Source organism: Leptonotus elevatus, chromosome 2 (genome assembly GCF_054856555.1).
Source record: "Leptonotus elevatus isolate MCC_2025b chromosome 2, RoL_Lele_1.0, whole genome shotgun sequence".
NCBI lineage: Eukaryota > Metazoa > Chordata > Actinopteri > Syngnathiformes > Syngnathidae > Leptonotus > Leptonotus elevatus.
The window spans coordinates 3,977,560-3,999,691 of NC_141240.1; the positions used below are offsets into that span (position 1 = coordinate 3,977,560).

At 45.6% G+C, this 22,132-nt stretch overlaps 2 protein-coding genes across 3 annotated transcripts in view; both read left to right on the forward strand.

Annotated features, from left to right (window-relative positions):
* Positions 1–21,774, forward strand: mecp2 (methyl CpG binding protein 2). 2 transcript variants are annotated; one of them, XM_086068226.1, is made up of 7 exons: positions 1–138; positions 7,146–7,287; positions 7,362–7,558; positions 7,636–7,829; positions 11,689–11,825; positions 11,949–13,784; positions 21,460–21,774. In XM_086068226.1, exons 1-6 carry the CDS (start codon positions 107–109, stop codon positions 13,767–13,769), a joined length of 2,523 nt encoding a protein of 840 aa, XP_085924352.1. In that variant the 5' UTR covers positions 1–106; the 3' UTR covers positions 13,770–13,784; positions 21,460–21,774. The 2 variants fall into 2 exon arrangements, with proteins under 2 accessions (XP_085924352.1, XP_085924351.1); XM_086068225.1 differs by lacking the exon at positions 21,460–21,774 and having other exon boundaries at positions 11,949–18,382.
* Positions 18,505–22,132, forward strand: part of LOC147178195 (uncharacterized) — a 9,656-nt gene continuing 6,028 nt past the window's right edge. Inside the window, 4 exon segments of the mRNA XM_086068227.1 lie at positions 18,505–20,049; positions 20,052–20,169; positions 21,460–21,633; positions 21,767–21,924. Of these exon segments, the coding sequence (XP_085924353.1) occupies positions 19,923–20,049; positions 20,052–20,169; positions 21,460–21,633; positions 21,767–21,924 (577 nt within the window). The 5' untranslated portion in view covers positions 18,505–19,922.

Here is a 22,132-nt window from a genome sequence, read left to right on the forward strand (position 1 = left end):
GGCGAAGTGACGGTGGTTGAAAAAGGAGTTAGAGGGGGCGGGGTGCAACAGAGATGTTTGGAGGCTTTTTTTTATTTTTTATATAAAATTATTTATTTAAATAAAAATGGCTGCCGTGGAGAGCGAGGAAGAGAGAATGTACGTAAGCTCTTTTAAAAAAAATATATATATTTCATCAAATGGCAAAGCGTTGCTGTCTTGGCCACCTACGCCATCTTTTTGTCGTCTTTTTTATTTCACTTCGAAGTGCGTTGATTTTACGCCGGCCTTTCTCGGCGGAGCGAGCTTAACTGGAATACGTCACCAACTTCCAGCTCCGTCTCTACTTTAGCTGTCGTTCGAGCTCGTCCGTTTGCTCAGACCGCTTCCCGCGTCACCCTACCCCTGGTTGGAGCAGACGTTCCAGCACGCCTGGAGCTCGGCCCGCGGGACGGCGATGCCCGCCTGCCGCCTTCCAGCCTCGGGCTGTCAGTAGTATTAGCACGCAGGTGTCTATCACGCTACTAGCTAGTCATTTGGTCAACACTGAGTGTTTTCATGGTAGTTAGTGAGTGTGCATTATTATTCACGAAGCTGTATACTTCCAGTTACATGCCCCTAACCCCTCCAGTCAGCATCCTTCGCCCAGGTGTTGCTGAGCCAGGCATCACATGCTCCTCATGTTGTCCTCATTTAAACTCCGCAGAAACATGATCACAGTTTAGGGTGAACACGTCAAGCTGCTAAAAGTCAATGAATTGACCTCTCTGTGTGGCCTACTTTCCTAACCAGCTCACTTGTGGCTGCTGCTTCATCATCGGCATCTTCACCTCAAACCAGAGGACTAGGACCGCCAGCCAGAGGTGATAGGGCCAGTCAGAGGGGTCTCACCAAAAACACAACAGTATAGTTGAACCCCTGTGATATAATGCAATTGAGAATTCAACCACAAAACTCGCTTGAAGTTACACAAACAACATCAGATTTCAAACTGCTACTACATGATGATGTCAGCGCTAGAGCTTAGTTTAGCAAGCCAGTGTCAACAGATTGGAGTGTTTTGCCTTTTTGCAACATTTATTCCAAAATAAGAAGGTGAGAAGACAAGATTATATACAGGAAATTACATGAGTATAGATCAGCGTTGGCAGGACAAAGGCAGTAGTATGTTTGCGTTATTTTTGTCGCAGATGGACCATGTTTAATCTTTTTTTTAAATAAGAGTGTTGTAAGGGACTGGGTGGATGTCTGCATTAGTACAGTCGTTATGATTATTGAAGGTTTGTAAGTTTGTAAATTAGTGGCCATTGACATGAAGGACACAAAGGCAGTTCTGTTTCGTCACTCCCAACCGCGAGGTCAAAGCAAATAAGTAACTTAAATCCCGTGAAACATCTCTCAATGGAATAAGCCACAACAAAAGAAGCTATTGGCCAAAAATACATGCCGTCGATGACTCCCTCTCTCTGGACGTAAACTTTTTTTCCCTCGCTTACAGAGATCTGCTATATAAGCTAACACAGTGTTCAAAGTGTATTTATGCATGGATACTATGGATAGGTAAATGAATGAATGAATGTTTTGGAGCTAATGTTGGAGTTATATCTGACCTTTCAGTTCTAGTTTAGAAGCACTTAATGTTAAATTGTTTGCTTTTGCTTTGAAGAAGATATTAGAAGATGGCCAACACTATGTGCATGTGGTCTGTATCTGTGTTATACTTTGATTTATTTACCAAATAATTAAAACACATTTTATTGTTAAACTGCTGAAGACGCTTTTAAAGCATTTTAAAGACAAAACTTGTTTTGAATTGTCTGGAAGCTGCACAAGTTTTTTTTATATATATTTTTTATTATTATTATTTTTTTTACATTACATTGCGTTTAAAGCACTTACTGTTGAAACTTTTAAGTTGTGAAGAAAATACTTAGGGTCTGCCGCCTACAGTATGCCATAGTTGTGGTTTGGCTGTCACTATCGAATATTTTTAGTATAGATTATTCAATCGATTAATCAAATAATTGGGTGACATTTAATTTTGCATTCAAATATATTACAAATACATTGCTTCCCCGATTATTGTTGATTAACCAATTATTGTTGTTTATTTGACATAAAAAAGTAAACAACAATTAAGCAATAAGGGACTTATGTTGTACTCCCTATGTTTTTTGTTTTTTAACTGATTCAATTACTGGTTTGCTCATTGTTTTTCAAAGTAAAAGCAAATGTTTCCAAATGGCATACTTTAATTAAACAAGTAAGATAATCAATCTGCTTTCATGAAAAACTACAGAAATCGGAATAATTACTGTTGAGAGGCTGAAAAAGGATTTGGACAATTGTTTAAGTTTATTAGTTACATTTTAAGTTCAAGTTAAACATTATGGACACAAAACGAGGGCTGTGCAATTAATCAAAATTCAATTTCAAATATTACACTCCACAATTACAAAATCGGCTTAATCGTAAACAAAAATAAAATATTATTATTATTAATTTTGAGTTGTTTAAATGTATATATTTGCACCTTTTTTTATTTTAAAATGACTAATTTAATAAATCTTGTTTGGTCCAAAAGGAACTTGCATAACTATAGTGTTTCAAATAAATGTATTTGCCTTAATATTTTTTTACATGTTTAAACATTTTCTTGTTTTGTACCAAAAAACAATTATTGTCTTAGTCGTGATTGCAATTATTACCAAATTAATCGTGATTAATATTTTCTTCATAATCGAGCTACGCTACATTAACATTTCATTACACAACGAATACTCGATTATTCAAATAGTTGTCCATTAGTTATTTGTTGTTGTTGATAACTCTACAATAAATATTAAGTTAAATGAAGTACCCTTCAATGCTGCTCTACTATAATCTGAATTCTTTGACCAGTGACTTCAGATGTTCCAGAGTACATGAATCCATGCAGATGGATTTTCACACGCCCACATTGAACAATATAAACACAGGAAGACCAACAGAGACAAGTACATTGTTTTTCATTTCACTTCTAGTAAAAAAAGAAAGAAAAAAAGCTGAGGCTCAATACAAGAAGGGAGAAATTGAAAAAAATCTAATTCCTCGCAGGTATGCATGTTAAAAATGACTTCCTGTTACATGCAGCCTCTGCCCTCCCTAAAGAAGCATGAGAGTGCGCAGCTCTTGTGTGAAGTTGTATGGCAATCAGTAGCTGCATGTGATGTCATTGCGTCACTTAATGTCTGACCACTGATTGATGCATCAGCAGAAGCTGAAAGATTGTCAATTAACATTTGGGTGGCTTGTTAAAAACTTTTTTTTTGCTGCAATTCTAGTTTGGCTTAGTTTAACAAATGTGAGATGTAGTTTCAGTTAGTTTTTTTTTTTTAAGCATTTTTATTTTGTTTTGTTAAAAATTGTTTAATATATAATTCTTTTTGTTGTTGTTATTTTGTTAGTTTCCGTTAACTATAATAATGTTGGCTGCCAGAGCTTTCAGTGACAGCTGACAACCCTGGATTGAGAGACTAGAATAGAAAATTTGTTGCTGGCGGATATCATGCGAGATTGGAGGGAAAGTGTAAAAATATGTTAACCACTGTTAATAATTCAAAATAATTAAGCAATATACTGTAACTTTACATTCATGACACACTTAAAGCATAAAATTCATGTGTCAAGTAAAAGTTGTTAAAAGTAAAAACGAGAGAGTGTAGCTCAGCTTTGATAATGGGGTAGGACGAGTATGCAGACGCAGCTTTGAATGTGATGTCACTCCCTCTGTATATTTTTTTCTCACCCACTCTTAAACGGCCTTGTTTAGGCTGCTCCTTTTGGAATAGGTGTCATGACAAAAACAAAAAGTGGTTAGAATGAGATCACTTGACCACTGTGTATTCCGTTCCGTCTTCAATTCCGCTTATCCGGGGTCGGGTCGTGGGGGCAGCAGCTTTAGCAGGGAAGCCCAGACTTCCCTCTCCCCAGCCATTTCAGCCAGCTCCTCCGACAGGATCCCAAGGCATTCCCAGGCCAGCCGAGAGACATAGTCTCTCCAGCTTGTCCTGGGTCGTCCCCGGGGCCTCCTGCCGGTAGGACATGCCCGGAACACCTCCCCAGGGAGGCGTCCAGGAGGCATCCGAACCAGATGCCAGAGCCACCTCAACTGGTTCCTCTCAACGCGGAGGAGTAGCGGCTCGACGCTGAGTCCCTCCCGAATGACAGAGCTTCTCACCCTATCTCTAAGGGAGAGCCCGGCTACCCTGCGGAGGAAACTCATTTCGGCCGCTTGTATCCGGGATCTTTTTCTTTCGGTCACGACCCACAGCTCGTGACCATAGGTGAGGGCAGGAACGTAGATCGACCGGTAAATCGAGAGCTTTGCCTTTCGGCTCAGCTCCTTCTTCACCACAACGGACCGATACAGCATCCGCATCACTGCAGACGCTGCACCGATCCGCCTGTCGATCTCCCGCTCTAACCTACCCTCACTTGTGAACAAGACCCCAAGATACTTGAACTCCTCCACTTGGGGCAGGATCTCATCCCCGACCCAGAGAGAGCACTCCACCCTTTTCCGACTGAGGACCATGGTCTCGGATTTGGAGGTGCTGATCCTCATCCCAACCGCTTCACACTCGGCTGCGAACCGCTCCAGTGAGAGCTGGAGATCACGGCTTGAAGAAGCCAACAGCACCACATCATCTGCAAAAAGCAGAGATGCAATGTTGAGGCCACCAAACCGGACCCCCTCAACGCTTCGGCTACGCCTAGAAATTCTGTCCATAAAAGTTATGAACAGAATCGGTGACAAAGGGCAACCTTGGCGGAGTCCAACCCTCACAGACCCAAAATCGACTCACTGCCGGCAATGCGGACCAAACTCTGACATCAGTCGTACAGGGACCGAATAGCCCGTATCAGGAGGCTCGGTACCCCATACTCCCAAAGCACCCCCCACAGGAATCCCCGAGGGACACGGTCAAACGCCTTCTCCAAGTCCACAAAGCACATGTGGACTGGTTGGGCGAACTCCCACGCACCCTCGAGGACCCTGCTGAGGGTGTAGAGCTGGTCCACTGTTCCACGGCCAGGACGAAAACCACACTGCTCCTCCTGAATCCTAGATTCGACTTCCCGACGGACCCTCCTCTGCAGCACCCCTGAATAGACCTTACCTGGGAGGCTGAGGAGTGTGATCCCTCTAAAGTTAGAACATACCCTCCGGTTCCCCTTCTTAAAAAGGGGAACCACCACCCCGGTCTGCCAATCCATAGGCACTGTACCTGATGTCCACACGATGTTGTAGAGACGTGTCAACCACGACAGCCCCACAACATCCAGAGCCTTTAGGAACTCCGGGCGGATCTCATCCACCCCCGAGGCCCTGCCACCGAGAAGCTTTCCAACCACCTCAGTGACTTCGACCCCAGAGATAGGGGAGCCCACCTCAGAGTCCCAAGACCCTGCTTCCTCAAAGGAAGGCGTGTCGGTGGAATTGAGGAGGTCTTCGAAGTATTCTCCCCACCGATTCACGACGTCCCGAGTCGAGGTCAACAGCACCCCATCTCCACTATACACAGTGTTAATGGCACACTGCTTTCTTCTCCCGAGACGCCGGATGGTGGACCAGAATTTCCTCGAAGCCGTCCGGAAGTAGTTTTCCATGGCCTCACCGAACTCCTCCCATGTCCGAGTTTTTGCCTCAGCGACCGCCGGAGCCGCATTCCGCTTGGTTACCCGGTACCTGTCAGCAGCCTCCGGAGTCCCACAGGCCAAAAAGGCCCAATAGGACTCCTTCTTCAGCTTGACGGCATCCCTTACCGCTGGTGTCCACCATCGGGTTCGAGGATTGCCACCACGACAGGCACCAACCACATTACGGCCACAGCTCCGATCGACCGCCTCAACAATGGAAGCGCGGAACATGGTCCACTCTGACTCAATGTCCCCCGCCTCCCCCGGGACAAGGGAGAAGTTCTGCCGGAGGTGGGTGTTGAAACTCTTTGTGACAGGGGATTCTGCCAGACGTTCCCATCAGACCCTCACAATACGTTTTGGTCTGCCTGGTCGGACTAGCATCTTACCCTGCCATCGGAGCCAACACACCACCGGGTGATGATCAGTTGACAGCTCCGCCCCTCTCTTAACCTGAGTGTCCAACACATACGGCCGCAAATCCGATGACACGACTACAAAGTCGATCATCGAACTGCGGCCTAGGGTGTCCTGGTGCCAAGTGCACATATGGACACCCTTGTGCTTGAACATGGTGTTCGTTATGGTCAGTCCGTGGCGAGCACAGAAGTCCAATAACAAAACACCGCTCGGGTTTTGATCGGGGTGGCCGTTCCTCCCAATCACACCCCTCCAGGTCTCACTGTCATTACCCACGTGAGCGTTGAAGTCCCCCAGCAGAACGAGGGAGTCCCCAGGGGGAGCGCTCTCCAGCACACCCTCCAAGGACTCCAGAAAGGGTGGGTACTCTGAGCTGCTGTTCGGGGCATAAGCACAAACCGCAGTCAGGACCCGTCCCCCCACCCGAAGGCGAAGGGAGGCTACCCTCTCATTCACCGGGGTAAACCCCAACGTACAGGCGCCTAGCCCCGGGGGGCAATGAGTATGCCCACACCTGCTCTGCGCGTCTCACCGTGGGCAACTCCAGAGTAGAAGAGGGTCCAGCCCCTCTCGAGAGGATTGGTACCAGAACCCAAGCCATGTGTGGAGGCGAGTCCGACTATATCTAGTCGGAACTTCTCAGCCTCGCACACCAGCTCGGGCTCCTTCCCTGTCAGAGAGGTGACATTCCATGTCCCCAGAGCTAGCTTCAGTAGCCGGGGGTTGGACCGCCAAGGCCCCCGCCTCTGGCTGCCACCCAACTCACTGCGCACCAGACCCCTTTGGCCCCTTCCACCGGTGGTGAGCCCATGAGAAGGGGGACCCACGTTGCCTTTTCGGGCTGTGCCCGGCCGGGCCCCATGGCCACTGTGTATTTATCATGTTTTTGCTATCTTGAAGATGCACTTAAAAACCTTGTCTTCAGAGAAGGAAACATAAATAGTGATTAGTGTAGAGAAAATCATTAAGCAGTTCTTGTCACTGATTTAAGTCGCATCACATAAGTAGAATTCACTAATTCATCTATGTGTAACGTCATCAGTGATGTCATCTGTCATTAACAGAGAGGCGGCACCAGAGGGCCAGGAGGAGAGAGAACGGTCACACGGTACGACTAAGAAGGCTCGCAAGGAACGGCGCCATGTTGGACAGGTGGCCGTCTCTCAGGAACCTTTACCCCCGTCAGGGGTGGAGTCACAAACCTCGGTGAGTGAAGGCGAAGCCAACACTAATTTGATTATGAAACAGGGTTGTGAAGTATGTCGGTGCCTCTCTGGTAGCCTTCAGAGCCAGAGGCAGGGCCCTCGCAAGCGCCGCCTGGTAGCGAGTCTGCAGGATCCCCCAGGCAGCGACGCTCCATTATCCGAGATCGAGGACCGCTGTACAACGACCCCTCGCTGCCTGTAGGCTGGACCCGCAAACTCAAACAGAGGAAGTCCGGACGCTCCGCAGGAAAGTTTGACGTCTACCTGATCAAGTACGGTGCACTGTAAACACGTTGCGTCCATCCTGTTATTGTGTGCATGAGCCATGAGCTTTTGTTTTGCGGCAAAGCTCGGAGGGAAAGGCCTTCCGGTCCAAGGTGGAGCTCATCGCTTACTTCCAGAAGGTCAGTGACACCACGACTGACCCCAACGATTTTGACTTCACCGTGACTGGACGTGGAAGCCCCTCACGCCGTGAGAAGAAACCTCCCAAGACACCAAAAGTGGTCAAACCATCTGGTAGAGGCCGTGGAAGACCCAAAGGTATACAATGGTGGTGGTGTACAAAGTTCAATGTACACACTAAATTCTGTAGAGTACATTTGACTCTGTGGGACCAAATAGACTCAGTTTTAGAGTAATATTTACATTGGAAGAGAGTAAAATAAAGAACTGAAAGAAAAAATCAAATAAAAGTCACTCAAGGTTTGAGGAACAAACACAACCTTCAGGTTGAGAGATAGCTGATTTACTTACTGAGACACACAGCTCCAGAATTTTTCTAACTGCAAGAGACCAAAAGTCTGTCATTTTTTATCTTCTCTTGGAGATAAGCAAACAGTAGGAGGGGCATAGCTCAGATGGTAGTGTGGCATTCTCCCTAGTTGAAGGTTGGGAGTTCGTTTTTCAACCCTTGAGTGACTTTTTTCCCCAATTCTTTATTTTACTCTCTTCCAAGTAGGGCTGTGCAATTAATCGAAATTCAATTACGATTTCGATTATTACCCTCCACGATTACAAAATTGCAGCAATATAAGTGCCCCAAACTGTTGCGACAGACGTCAGTAACACAAAGTCCTCAAGTCACGTTATGCTCCAGTTAAGAGTGCTAAGACAATTATGCTGACATTGTATTGTACGACGCCTGTTGCCAGCGTTTAGCTACGACTGCTAGCTAACAGCGGGCTACCAGCACCAAGCAGAAAGCCAGCCGCGCTAGCTAGCAGCGGTAAAGTGCTCCAGTCGTCTGATTACTTTTCAAAGGCGTAAATACTACAGCCCGTAGACAGCTGGGGGAGGCTCCAGCGCGCCCGCGATCTTCGTGAAGATTAGCGGTTCAGAAAATTGATTAATGGACTGCGCATACTTTGATGCTGACAGCCTGACTAATTTGCCGTTCTTACTGATCACTTATTATTAAACCAGGCTTACTCAAATGTGCTATTTATTTAGCCGACAAAATCACTATTGTGGGTCTGACGTCACTTTAGTTCCATGGACCAAAATCTATGGGGGGAGATTTGTTCAAAATCTCACTGTTTCAGAGGGAAATAGTTTGGTGACAAGCACAGTTTAAGTAAAACAAAAAAAAGGGATTTTCTAAAAATGAAAACCATTTGGTTGTTAATTATTACATACAAATGTGTTTTTTGTTTTCTGTATTTATGTTTGTTCTTTAACCAAGAAAGTATATACAGGTATATTTTTATTTCTATCCAAATACCCGATTATTCGCTAGAAATTTCAGTAGGATATCCGAATACTAAAATATTCGATAGCTGAAGCCTTATAATATTAATTTTGAGTTGTTTTGAAACACACCTACATGAGTTCTTTCATTACACACCCCTGTCAAAACTAGCTTGCACGCCACAAGCCATACTGCACACTCTGCACCCCAACTTCAAATTTTTGCTAACATAAATAATATACTGGAGGTGGGGTGCAAAGGCGAGCGTCTGGTGACCAGGCCTTCACCCATGGGGCCCGGCCGGGCATAGCCCAAAAAGACAACTTGGGTCCCCCCTTCCTATGGGCTCACCACCTGAAGGAGGGGCCAAAGAAGTCGGGTGCGTAGCGAGCTGATCGGGGGGGATCAGAACCCGAGTGGTGTTTTGGTATTGGACTTCTATGCTTGTCACGGATTGTCCATAACGAACACCATGTTCAAACATAGGGTGTCCATATGTGCACTTGACACCAGGACACCCAAAGTCGCAGTTCGATGATCGACTTCGTAGTCGTGTCATCGGATTTGCGGCCGCATGTTTTGGACACTCGGGTGAAGAGAGGGGCGGAGCTGTCAACTGATCACCACCTGGTGGTGTGTTGGCACCGATGGTGGGGGAAGATGCCTGTCAGACCTGGCAGACCCAAACGTATTGTGAGGGTTTGCTGGGAACGTCTGGCGGAATCCCCTGTCAGAAAGAGTCTCAGGCAGAACTTCTCCCTTGTCCCGGGGGTGGCGGGGGACATTGAGTCCGAGTGGGCCATGTTCCGAGCCTCCATTGTTGAGGCGGCCGATCAATCCTCGAACCCGCTGGATGACACCAGCGGTAAGGGATGCCGTCAAGCTGAAGAAGGAGTCCTATCGGGCCTTTTTGGCCTGTGGCACTCCGGAGGCAGCTGACAGGTACTGGCTGGCTAAGCTGAACGCGGTTTCGACAGTCACTGAGGCAAAAACTCAGACATGGGAGGAGTTAGGTGAGGCCATGGAAAACGACTTCCGGGAAATTCTGGTCCACCCTCCAGCGTCTCAGAAGAGGAAAGCAGTGCACCATTAACACTGTGTATCGTGGAGATTGGGTGCTGCTGACCTTGACTCGGGACGTCGTGAATCGGTGGGCAGAGTACTTCGAAGTCCTCCTCAATTGCACTGACACGTCTTCCTTTGAGGAAGCAGAGTCTGGGGACTCTGAGGTGGGCTCTCCTATCTCTGGGGTTGAAGTCACTGAGGTGGTTGGAAAGCTCCTCGGTGGCAGGACCCCGGGGGTGGATGAGCTCCCAAAGGCTCTGGATGTTGTGGGGCTGTCGTGGTTGACACGCCTCTGGATTAGCAGACCGGAGTGGTGGTCCCCCTTTTTAAGAAGATCACACTCCTCAGCCTCCCTGGTAAGGTCTATTCAGGGGTGCTGGAGAGGAGGGTCCGTCGGGAAGTCGAATCTCGGATTCAGAAGGAACAGTGTGCTTTTTGTCCCGGCCGCGGAACAGTGGACCAGCTCTACACCCTCGGCATGGTCTTTGAGGGTGCATGGGAGTCCGCCAACCAGTCTACATGTGTTTTGTAGATTTTGAGAAGGCATTCGACTGTGTCCCTCGGAGCCCTGTGGGCTGTGCTTCGAGAATACTGGGTACCGAGCCCCTTGATACGGGCTGTTCGGTCCCTGTACGACCGGTGTCAGAGTTTGGTCCGCATTGCCGGCAGTAAGTCGGATTTGTTTCCAGTGAGGGTTGAACTTCGCCAGGGCTGCCCTTTATCACCGATTCTGGTCATAACTTTTATGGACAGAATTTCTAGGCGCAGCAGTGGCGTTATGGGGGGCCAGTTTGGTGGCCTCAGCATTGCATCTCTGCTTTTTGCAGATGATGTGGTGCTGTTCAAGCTGTGATCTCCAACTCTCACTGGAGCAGTTCACAGCCGAGTGTCAAGCGGTTGGGATAAAGAACAGCACCTCCAAATCCGAGACCATGGTCCTCAGTTCGAAAAGGGTGGCGTGCCCTCTCCGGGTCGGGGATGAGATCCTGCCCCAAGTGGAGGAGTTCAAGTATCTTGGGGTCTTGTTCACGAGTGAGGGCAGGATGGAGCGGGAGATCGACAGGCGGATCGGTGCAGCGTCTGCAGTGATGCGGACTCTGTATCGGTCCGTTGTGGTGAAGAAGGAGCTGAGTCGAAAGGCGAAGCTCTCAATTTACCGGTCGATCTACTTTCCTACCCTCACCTATGGTCACGAGTTGTGGGTCGTGACCGAAAGAACAAGATTCTGGATACAAGCGGCCGAAATGAGTTTCCTCCGCAGGGTGTCCGGTCTCTCCCTTAGCAGTGTTTCCCACACCATGTTAATACTTGGGCGGGCCACCCAAGTAAATTGGCCACCACCCAAGTAGATTTCAAGAAATCGTAATAAACATATATATTTTAAAAAGTGTCGCAAGCAGATATACCGCAAATAACTTTAGTTCGCCATCACTCACTTGTGGATCATGAGGTTAGAGGACCCCCCCCCCCCCTCATTTTTTCCATGAGCGAGCAGCCCTACTTCACCGTGTAAAAATGTGCCTACTCTAAAACTGAGTTTATTTGGTCCTACTCCAAATAGAGTCAAATTTACTTTACAGAAATTACTGTGTATGTATGGATCAAACACGAAGTTGGTGGTGGCTTGTGTGTATGTTCTACATTTAGGCAGTGGGAAGATGCGTCAGGCTACGGAGGGTGTGGCCATGAAGCGCGTGGTTGAGAAATCTCCTGGAAAACTGTTGGTCAAGATGCCATACAGCAAGGTGGAGTCCACCAGTGAGACCACATCCACCACGTCAAAGGTGCGACGGTGTGGTGTTCTCAGGAACGCTGCATATCGTCGAGGATATTAATAGCATGTTAGTGTTAGAATGTGTTATTTCAAAGAAATAGTGTTACTTGTGGGCGTGGTGACTCCCTTTCAGGTGTCATCTCCCACCCTGCCGTCTCGTCCGGGCAGGAAGAGGAAATCAGAACAGCATCTTCCTGCCCCCCTGCAGACCACACCCAAAAAGCGTGGCAGGAAACCAGCCTCGGCTTCAGCTGCAGCGACATCTGCCACGGCATCTTCCTTGTCAGCAACAACCTCCGGTATGTCAGCAGCAGGGGGCTACGCCGCTGCCGCCATCATGGCCGCTGAGGCCAAGCGCAGAGCCACCAAGGAGTCTTCCATCAAACCTGTTGTCCAGGAAACAGCCCTGCCGATCAAAAAACGCAAAACGAGAGAGACAATTGAGGAGAGGGAGAAAGTTCAGACTCCGGGACCTAGCACCACAGAACCTCCTGGAAGAATGCTACCTCTTGAGGGAGAGGCCGGTCCGAAGGAACCAACACAAACTTCCCAGGTTCACCTTGCCTCTTTAGAGGAGAGCCAGTCCCAATCCCAGAGGCAGCCTTCTGCTTCCCAAGAAAGTCACTCACATGGACATAAAATGCACAAAGCGAGGAAACACAAGGAGAAGAGTGGAACAACAGAAAGTCGAGAAGAGGAAGTGAGTGAAGACGTTGAGGAAAAGGGAGGAAAAGGAGGAAGGAGTAGCAGCAGTAGTAGTAGCACAAGCCCTTCCAAAAGCCACAAAAGGAAGGAGCGCTCACCACACAAACATCATCATCACCACCATCACCATCATCGCCATCATCATCGCCACCAACAGAGCTCTCCTTTGGACCATCCTCATCCAGCATATGGACCCTCCAGCCAGTCCCGACCCAAAACTGAGCTACACACTGATTCCCAATCCACAGTCCCCAAACCACCTCCCCTGTCACACTCCTCACCTCAACCCTGCCCCCTGTTAGCCGTCCAGACTTCGTATCCAGGTCAGAGCCAAGCCCCTTCTCAACTTCCAATTACTCAGTCCTCCCCCATCAGTTATCCCCCTCTTCAGCCACGCCCCCAAAAAACACCACCCTCAGTCCAACACAAATGTCATCTTGCAGTTCACGATGCTCCACCTCCGTCACTCTCGCAGGTCCAGCCCCCTCAGACAAGGAATCCTCATCCACAAGCCCAGTCCCCAGTAACACTCCAACCTCAAACTCAATCCAGACCCCTCTTAGAGACTCAACCACGTCCTCAATTCCAAACTCAGACCAGGACCCACCACGCAGCTGAGTCGCAAATTCAGCCCAGAACCACGGCCCAAACCAATTTACAACACCAGTCCAGGCCACCTGTCCAAACCCAATTATTGTCCACTCAGACACAGATAAGCCTGCCTTTGCAACAACAATTTCACATTCAAAGCAGACCACAAAGCAGACACTCTCTTTCACAGTTAAGGCCCCCACAGGCGCCCCTCCATTTTCAGCAGATTCAACCACAGCTGCCAAGGCCCCACACGCCACAACTGTCTCTCCACGTGGCCATTAGACCCAACCTAGTCTCTGCTCAGCAGAGCGAGCAGCCTCAAGATCTGAGCACCACCCACCCTACTCGCAGCGTGGAGGTGGGTCCCAGAACGGAAACAGGACTGGTCTCAGAAAGCAGAGAGACAACTGGGGGTTCAAACAGCACTGCGAAGCCTCCCAGCTCAATGCGCTCCGATCCTCCCGGAAGAACAGGGACGGAAGACTGTGTCGGCCTCGTGTCCGGGGCAGAAGGCAGGGCTCGGCTCCGGGTGGATTCGGAGGCGGCGGGCGAGGGCAGGGAGCTCAGAGACATAGTACCCCCATCTGCTGTTCCCTGTCCCAGCCGAGAGGAAACCGTGGAGTCTCGGACTGCAGTCAGCGAAAGGGTCAGCTGATCGGTGGGCACGATAGTAAGTGGTTTGCACCGTTGTTGTGGACTGAGGTGGTACCAGTGAGGGCTCTTCCTCCATCTTTGTGCACTGTAGTTCCGCGGAATGCCCCTTTCACTTTTGGGCAATGAAATGAGCGCTAGGCTAGCACTGATGATGACTGAGGAGAAGGATGGATGGTGTCATTTTTTTTAGGAAAAAAAAGGAAAATATAGATTTTAAAGTGTGTGCGTTCGTGTGTGTGCGTGTGTGTGTGTACATAATCAAAAGGCAGCTGTTGTGTCCCACTCATTTGGGTGGGAGGGAGGGGGGCAGTTTGGAACTGAAAACAAACGGCTAAGTACACATTGTCTCCGCCAAAATGTTGCTTCCGGAATATAACCTGTTTATTTTATTTTGTATTTTGAAAGTTTGTTTCGTCTCTACAGCTTTAAAGTTAAATGTAATTGACTGAGGCTCCCTAGCACGTGACTGTGCTGCTGACTGACATTCCCTATTTCAGTGAATGGCTTCTTCAAAAACTCCCAACTTACTTCATTTCCTGCCTCTCCCAGTGTCCCATACTCATAGCCAACAGTTCTACAATTAGTCCAAATACTTGATTTCAAGCACTTGAATACTTACAAGTACTGGAATCTTCCGGAGTGACTTTCAAACTGACTCCCATATTTAGTTTACACAAGTCGTTCTTCCATCTTGGTTGTGTTTCCAGAGGAAGCAAACGTTTTTTCAAAGTGACTCCACTTAAGAGTGTAGCTTCTTCTCCACTTTGGTTCTGATCACTCCTCTTTGTCTTGAATGTTGTGGAACAGCTGATGGAAGATTTGGGAGGAGAGGTAGGTCTACATCTTATTCAGGGTGACCTGATTTTGAACATTAAAAATCGGGATGCTAAAATTTCGCTGAAAATGAAATATACAATAAATTTCACCAAATGTAATTGTTAGTCAATCTTGGTCAGATAGCCAAATGCTATCTTGGTTGACAGTACTGTTCAACAGTGCTAAATAATCAATGCACTCCCCATTACCCAATCTTTTTTTTTATTTTTATTATTATTTTTTTTAATCTGTCCTGACAGCTATTGGAAGCTGGCTGTACCGTTTACTTCATGCTGGTCACGTATTGTAACATTGGAAATGTACTGTTAATAAGCTCGGCTTGTGTTGTCTGACGAGTGGTGACCGCAGTATATAGTAGGACTACATTTCCGATGCTTTCCTCGCTCCGAATTTTTTTTAGCTGGACAGTGAGTTAACGACGTTCCAAATAACCAGACTTTGTTTCTTTTTGGGCAGTTTATTTAAACAATTGCCTCTGACCATTACGCTCTTTAGGTCGTCATAAAACTAGAAACCAATGTGGTATTAGCTAACTATATACCGTTCTAGTATGACGTCACGTTTGGGTGCCGCCCCATGCTGGAGAACAAGCTACCAACGCGATGGAATGAGAAAACAATCAGCGTGACCAAGAAAGTAGGTCAAACAGTTGATAGATCAGCAACCAATGCTATGGTGAACTTGTGTGCGGACTACGGATGCTCTAATCGCTCAAAGAAAGATGAGATCATTATTTTGGCTGCAGGCCCGGATTTTAAACCATGTGGAAGACAGGAGTTGAGTGAAAGACAGCACGGTGGCTAGCAAACCGACGACGTGACTGTTTTGCACCCACAAAGAGTACGAGGATATGCTCTGATCATTTTATATCAGGTAGTTTTTCTCTTTTTCATATACAGTGGGTCATAACGTTAACCTCTGATTGCAAAGTCCAGGCAGACGTGATGAAAATGCCATATTATCTTTATTTATTTTGAACAACAAAATAACTATTTAAACAAGATTATCACAACACTTTGACTCAGGCTTGATCGCTGCTGAGGAATGTGTTGTAAATATGCGGTCTGTTTGTTAGCAGCTAGCAAGCTAAGATAGCTTGATGTCTTCGATATACAGCAAGACGAGTATATCCGGACACAAACGATTTAATCAATGACAATTTACACCATGAAAGTAGTGATTGGCGTACTGTTTCAGCCAAAAACAACATCCCTTGGCTTCCACTTCCACCTTGCCCTCCAACCAACTAAATTTTTTGTAGCTAGCGGCTCCTAATGGCTAGTTCCAATGAGTCACAGTAATGTCGTGTCCAATGCGGGACGTTTTTATTTACTTTTACACTTGACATATTTCCCACTTTTTAACAAAAACGCTCGCCGAAATTCAAGCTCTCTCCATTTATTTCTTAAGGGGGGCTTGTCCTCCAGGAGGCGGAGCAGTAGCTAAGCAGTGACGTCAGCTAGAACGGTCTATACACGACACACTCTCATGCTAGTAGCTAGTTACATTGCATATTCAACAGTCACTGTATAACTATCTTAATTAACTAAAATGAATAGACAATGTTGTTATCTTGACATCATATGTACTTACGGACAATTCTTGTCCAAAGCAACAACAAACTAGGATCCAACAGTCAGCATAGCATATAAACAAATCGGCGTTGCGTGCTGCCACATTGGAGTTGTTTTTTTTTTACTCAGCAAAACAATGAACAAAGCAACCACAGGAGGGCGCTCTAAGGCTGCCCAAATTCAAACTAAACTTCTGAAGGGCAGAATATTTCCCATGAATCTTAGATGTGAAAGCATAAAGTCGTTCTAGTTCTTGTCAATGCTTGCTACCGATTAGATGCAGATGTGAATGAGATTGAAAACGTGAATTTGGAAGTAAGAAGGAATTTAACAGTTAAATTCCATTTTAATAGATTTATCTTGTGAATCGCTATGGCAACTGTGTGATTGACATACACATAAAAAAAAAAAAGGGGGACGCCGAGACGGGACATGCGTAATATCGGGACACAACAATGAGGTTGGCGAAATCCACTGGGACACCGGACCCAAAGCTTAAAAAGAAGTGTCCCAATCAAAATGCAACGTCTGGTCACTGTACTCTTATTCCATTTTACTGTTTTGCCAAAATAAGACACCTCCTGTTGTAAGGTGGCAGCAGCACCAAACTACGTTCAACACCATAAGAAAATTCTACAACTTCACCATTCTGAACCTGTTTGAATATTTCCAGCGGGAGATCTACTGATTCCTTAAAATACAAATCCCAAATTTTGCTTGTAGTTTTTTTTGGGTGTGGGCGACTTGCCAGAACTTAGCAGGACTTACAAACTGTTCAGAAGGTAAGAGTGGCCACAGGTTTTTCTGTAGTTTTGTCTTCCTAGCGTCTTGCGGTGATAATAGTGACAGCGCTAGCAGCTTTTTCCTGTCTGTTTTCACTCACATTCTAGTCCTTAAATTCCATCAGGATATATTGGATGTGCTGTAATTGCTCACAGCACAGGAGACAGTTTCATTTGAAACAATAACAGTACAGTAGCTACTTGAAAAAATACAGTAGCTACTTGGTAGCCTATGTCTTTCTTCCGGTTTGACAAATCTGTAAGAGGTTTTGTTTGTGTTTGTCTACTTTTGAATTGGAATGGTTGAGAAAATCTAAGGCTGCGTTCACACTGCTTCTCAATTCCGATTTGTTCACAAGTATCTGATTTTTTCATGCAGTGTGAACGGTACAATTCTGATTTTTTCACACCAGACCTGGGCCTCTTTCGTATGTGGATATAAATCGGATATGTATGCGATGCGTCTGCACTGTGAACGCTCATCCGCACGCATCCGATTCATACGTCATCAAAAGCCTGATATGCGCTTTGCGCGGGCGGCAGAGAGTGCTTGGAAGGGAGACTACTGACATTCACATTTAAGTCACATTTGTTTGTGTAATGTGAATAGTCCATAAAAAGATCGGATTTAACAAAAAATCCGAATTGGGTATCACGCCCCGCAGTGTGAACGTAGCCTAAGAGATGTCTGATAATACAATAAGATACCGTTTATTAGTCCTACAAAGGGATCATGTGTGGATAGTGCATAGGCCCTACTATTGCAATGCATGTATGTAATGGACTGACATGACACTTGACGTTCGACGTGATGAAGCTTCCCACCCAACAAGTAAATATTGGTGAGTCGTGTCATCAATGAGAGATCTCCGATTTTCCCCAATTGCTTTCTGTATGATCACAAGTGAAAGATATTGCATCATAATTGCCAAACATTCAAACATGTTCTCAACCTCCCAATTGGAACAGATACGCCCATGCAGTATTTGTACATTTCCATCTTGGTGTTCTAATCTTGTGACAGCTTGGAAGTGACGACATTGGGAAAAAGTGCACCTAGCTGGGGAATCTTCTCACTAGGTTGTGGGTCGCTTGACGTTGACCCAACCTCACCTCTGCGTTTGCGGCTTTTGGGTGCCACAAGATCCTAAACTGGCCTTTGTCAGACCGAATGGGACCACAGTAAGCAGCCGCCATATTGCATGTTCCAGAGTCTAGTGCCTATAACCTTGCGCGTCTTGCCGGAAGCCACCATGTCAGCCAGCAGCCATGTTGTTCCTAGACTTAGTAGTGATGTGTGGTGACCTCATAGCTGCTGAATAATAATACTCTGCTTTCAACTCAATACACTGTCACTGTAGACGCACTAGTTTTTACCGGGTTATTAGTTATTTTTCTTATTAAAAGCGTTTGTTGTCCCCCTACAGTGTCCTTGTCTCATCAACACACACAACCAAACAGTCTTTTAACAGAGTACAAATTTGCTGTAATTATTGTATATAAGAAAAATGTTAACTTATCTGTACTTCACCTTGTTATTTACTGTATTTCTCCTGCAACTTTCACTCTACTAAATTTATTTATCTCATATCTTGCTGTGCGGTCGGTTGTACAGACAGACAAAGGCGTAAACCAAATGTTACTTTTTATCGCATACCTACTAATGAAGACAAAAGACGTCGATTGATAGCAGCAATCAACAAAAAGGACTGGCAGCCCACAAAGTATTCGCGGATTTGCAGCGATCATTTTTTGCGAGGTTAGTAGATAAATGTTGTAATTAGTAGATAAATGTTCATACATTTTACTAGTAAACGTACACTCTTAACAAAGATTGTAACAGAGGTGTTGAATTGCGTGTTTCAAATCACATTAACGAGCCAGATAGTTAGCGTCCACTCCAACTGCACGAACACACAGCTTAGTTTTAAAATGCACCTTCTTCAAAACTATTAAGTGCATTTGACTGTTTAATAATAGGGGATTTCATCTTTGTGCTTGGAGTTTTTCGCTCTGGAACCGGAGTCATATTCATGAAATTACTGCATAGCTTGCCACTACGATAGTCATTTGTTCCATGCTAGTAAACATAGTAACATAACATCATCACAGCGTTTCAATATAGAACGGACTATGTAAAAATAAGTCAGCATGATAAACAAGTTTTACCTTTGCATTACGAGGTATATTGTACCCCGGTGTGAGCGTAGCATCTCGTCCCAGAGACTCAGCCAGCGACAAGCTTTTGAATCAGCCTTAGGAGAAGAGACGGCATTGACTACATAATGATATAGGTCGTGCGCTGTGAATTCCGGCAAAGTCGGCGATTTGATTAACTTGGTAAAAACAGCAGGCAACAGAAGGTAAGGGCTGTTTTCAAACTAGCGATCTCCAACTTACTAAATATTGCGCTGTATGAGTCCCGGGGACTAAACGTGCAACTTCGACTGACAGGCGAATTTTGGTTGAAATAGTAGATTCCATGGCTCTATGGGCAATAATAACTTTTAATTTGTAAAATAGCAGTCGCTAAGTCACTCCGGGTCACGTCCACTTCTATTCAACAATTATTTCCTTCCGCCGTCCGTCAGGGCAGTCACGTGATCACGTGACGTCGGTGCAAATTGTCAAAAGCAGCTCATTAGCCAAGACGCAAATTTTTTAGTCACTGCAAATAACTAAAGTTTAGAAAAAATAAATTAATAAAAATAAAAAACATTTACTTTCTGGGAATACTTTTACTTCCAATAGTTAAAGTACATTTATTACTGACATTGCAATATAGGCCGGTTGTATCAACAAATGTATCAACACAGGCACATATGCTTTCTTTCTAAACCAAATTAAAACAATTGTAAAATAATTGGGGAATATGTTTACAAAAATTGTGTGGCATTTGACAGAGTTTAAATGGAGCACGGTGATTGGCTGAGGTGTTAGCACAGGAAGCTGGTGGCCCGCATGGCTTTTACGGCAGCAGCGTTACTGTTGGTATTTTTGTCGCTGTTGCTGCTTTGTCCTCGACTCGGCATAGCTACACCAGGCATACAACGGGGTCACACGGAGCTTAGGCGCATCCGCATTCTCGCCACAACTATGGCAAGTGTTGGGCACGTGCACTGGAGCAGCTAGACTCACACTGCACGGATATGACGTCAGAGTCACAAAGCCTCTTGGCGCTCAAATTCACACACTGTCATCTGAGCAGGTGAGAACGGTTCTAGTCGTTAACTTTTCTTCAGATTACATGTTGCATTCTTCTGTTCCTCCTTTTACCGTTGTTGTGTCTTTTAATAAGGTAACTTACTAGATAAAATAAGCTCACACAGCTCTTGCTCATTGACAATTCCAAACATCCGGGAATTTCTGGTCTTTCCACAATGCAAATGCTCCCTTTTATACAGTGAAACCAAATGGCGGATAGTGTTGATTTTACCTGTGACTGGCATACAAACCACCAGGCAGATTGTTATAGGAGTCAAGCGACATTCCATCATCATTTTGAAATCAAAATTCCCACAAATCAAATTACAGCGATCTAAAGTCCAATGCGTTTGGAGAGTGTCATTTCACCAAGTAAAACCGCCATTTTGACTCGGAATTGTCAATAGAAAGCTTTTTATCATGTTTAGGTTACTTTAAAAAAAAAATGTTTTAATTCTATCTGTCCATGCATTTCAATGGGCGTCACTTAGACAATAATTTTTTTAAATATTTGTTTGCAAATGTTGATTTTAGGTCTGGTTTTGTCAGGGTTCGTTCAAGTCCGCAAACGTTCGCTAAACGACAAAAAAGACCATTTCGATTCTAACCGAGGCAAACTCATAGCAAGCATTTGTGAGTTTTTGCTAACATTGAATGAACTCCGATCAACCCTGACGGGAGCGCACATTACTACCTTTGCCAACACTTGCAAATGTTCGCCCCTCAGTGGGATACTGGTCTTAAAGTAAAAAGGACGTGAGACAAATTCACCCAAAAGTATTTTTACGAATCAGTACAAGTACAATTAATAAGATTCAATGATTGCTTTGATAAAACGATGCGATGAAACAGCCTCTAAAAATTAGATATCACGCCCCTGTTTTTTACTGTGTGTGTGTGTGTGTGATGTAGTAAAACTAAGGACTCAAGGAGTCGTCTTCACTCTGAAGCTGGCGACAATGAGCAGTCACACAGAACACAAAAGCCAAGGACATACTGTATAGCAGTCTTGCGTCACTGTTCACTCATTAGTGGCGAAGCTAATGGACAAGTTCTTTCGGCTAACATCTTGATGCTAACCCCTTCAGCTCAACAAGTCAGAACTAAATTGCTGTCAGCCTTTGCACGCATTCAATTTATTAAAATTTTTAAAGTCTACATATGTCAGTGGTCTGGTTTGGTCCTATTAACTCTTAATTCTAATCATGTTCATCAGGTGTGTTTATTTGTGATAAAAGAGGAAGTGACATCACTGGTGGTCAATAAAGTCCGTTCTTAATTTTGTGTGTCTCAGCTCAGATAGGAATTTCCCAGCATGCCCTGAGGGGTCAGGGGTCAGCAGCTGCACAGCATCAATGGACACTGTGGCCTTCAATGCTTACACCGAGTTTTTCACGCATGCCCACGCCATTTGTCACTTCCTGCAGTCTGAAGCCTGGCATAACCGAGCTGAGAACACCATGCACAGGTAATGAATGCATGCGGGAAGGGGAAACGATTGGACCCATGACAGACAGGGAGTGATGGGACAAATTGTGTCGAGGTGCATTAAGAAACCGAGGAAGTAATTTGCATTGAAGAACATGTTTTTGTGTGTAAAGGCTGACAGAAAGTTCTTCAGGTGTTGTCAAGCAGCTTGAGTCCACTAAGCAGATGGCTGAGGAGCTAATGGAGGCCCAGAATGTTGCCTTGCAGGCGCAGCAGGAAATCCTGGACAATGGGGAAGAACTTAGAGTCACCCTAAAAGACTCCACCCAGGGCAAGACCAAACACCTACATGTGGTTGAACACTGTTTTGTCTCGCTGCCATTTCCAGGATTTTGTTGAGGACAGAAAATCTTACATTCGGTGGTATCTTGAAGTTGGAACGCCCCAAAATGTGTAAAACTTGAGCCGAATTGAATCTGAACCTTCCTGAAAAAAATACACCCTCAAGTTCAAACTATATTTGGAGCTGGATGTGCCAT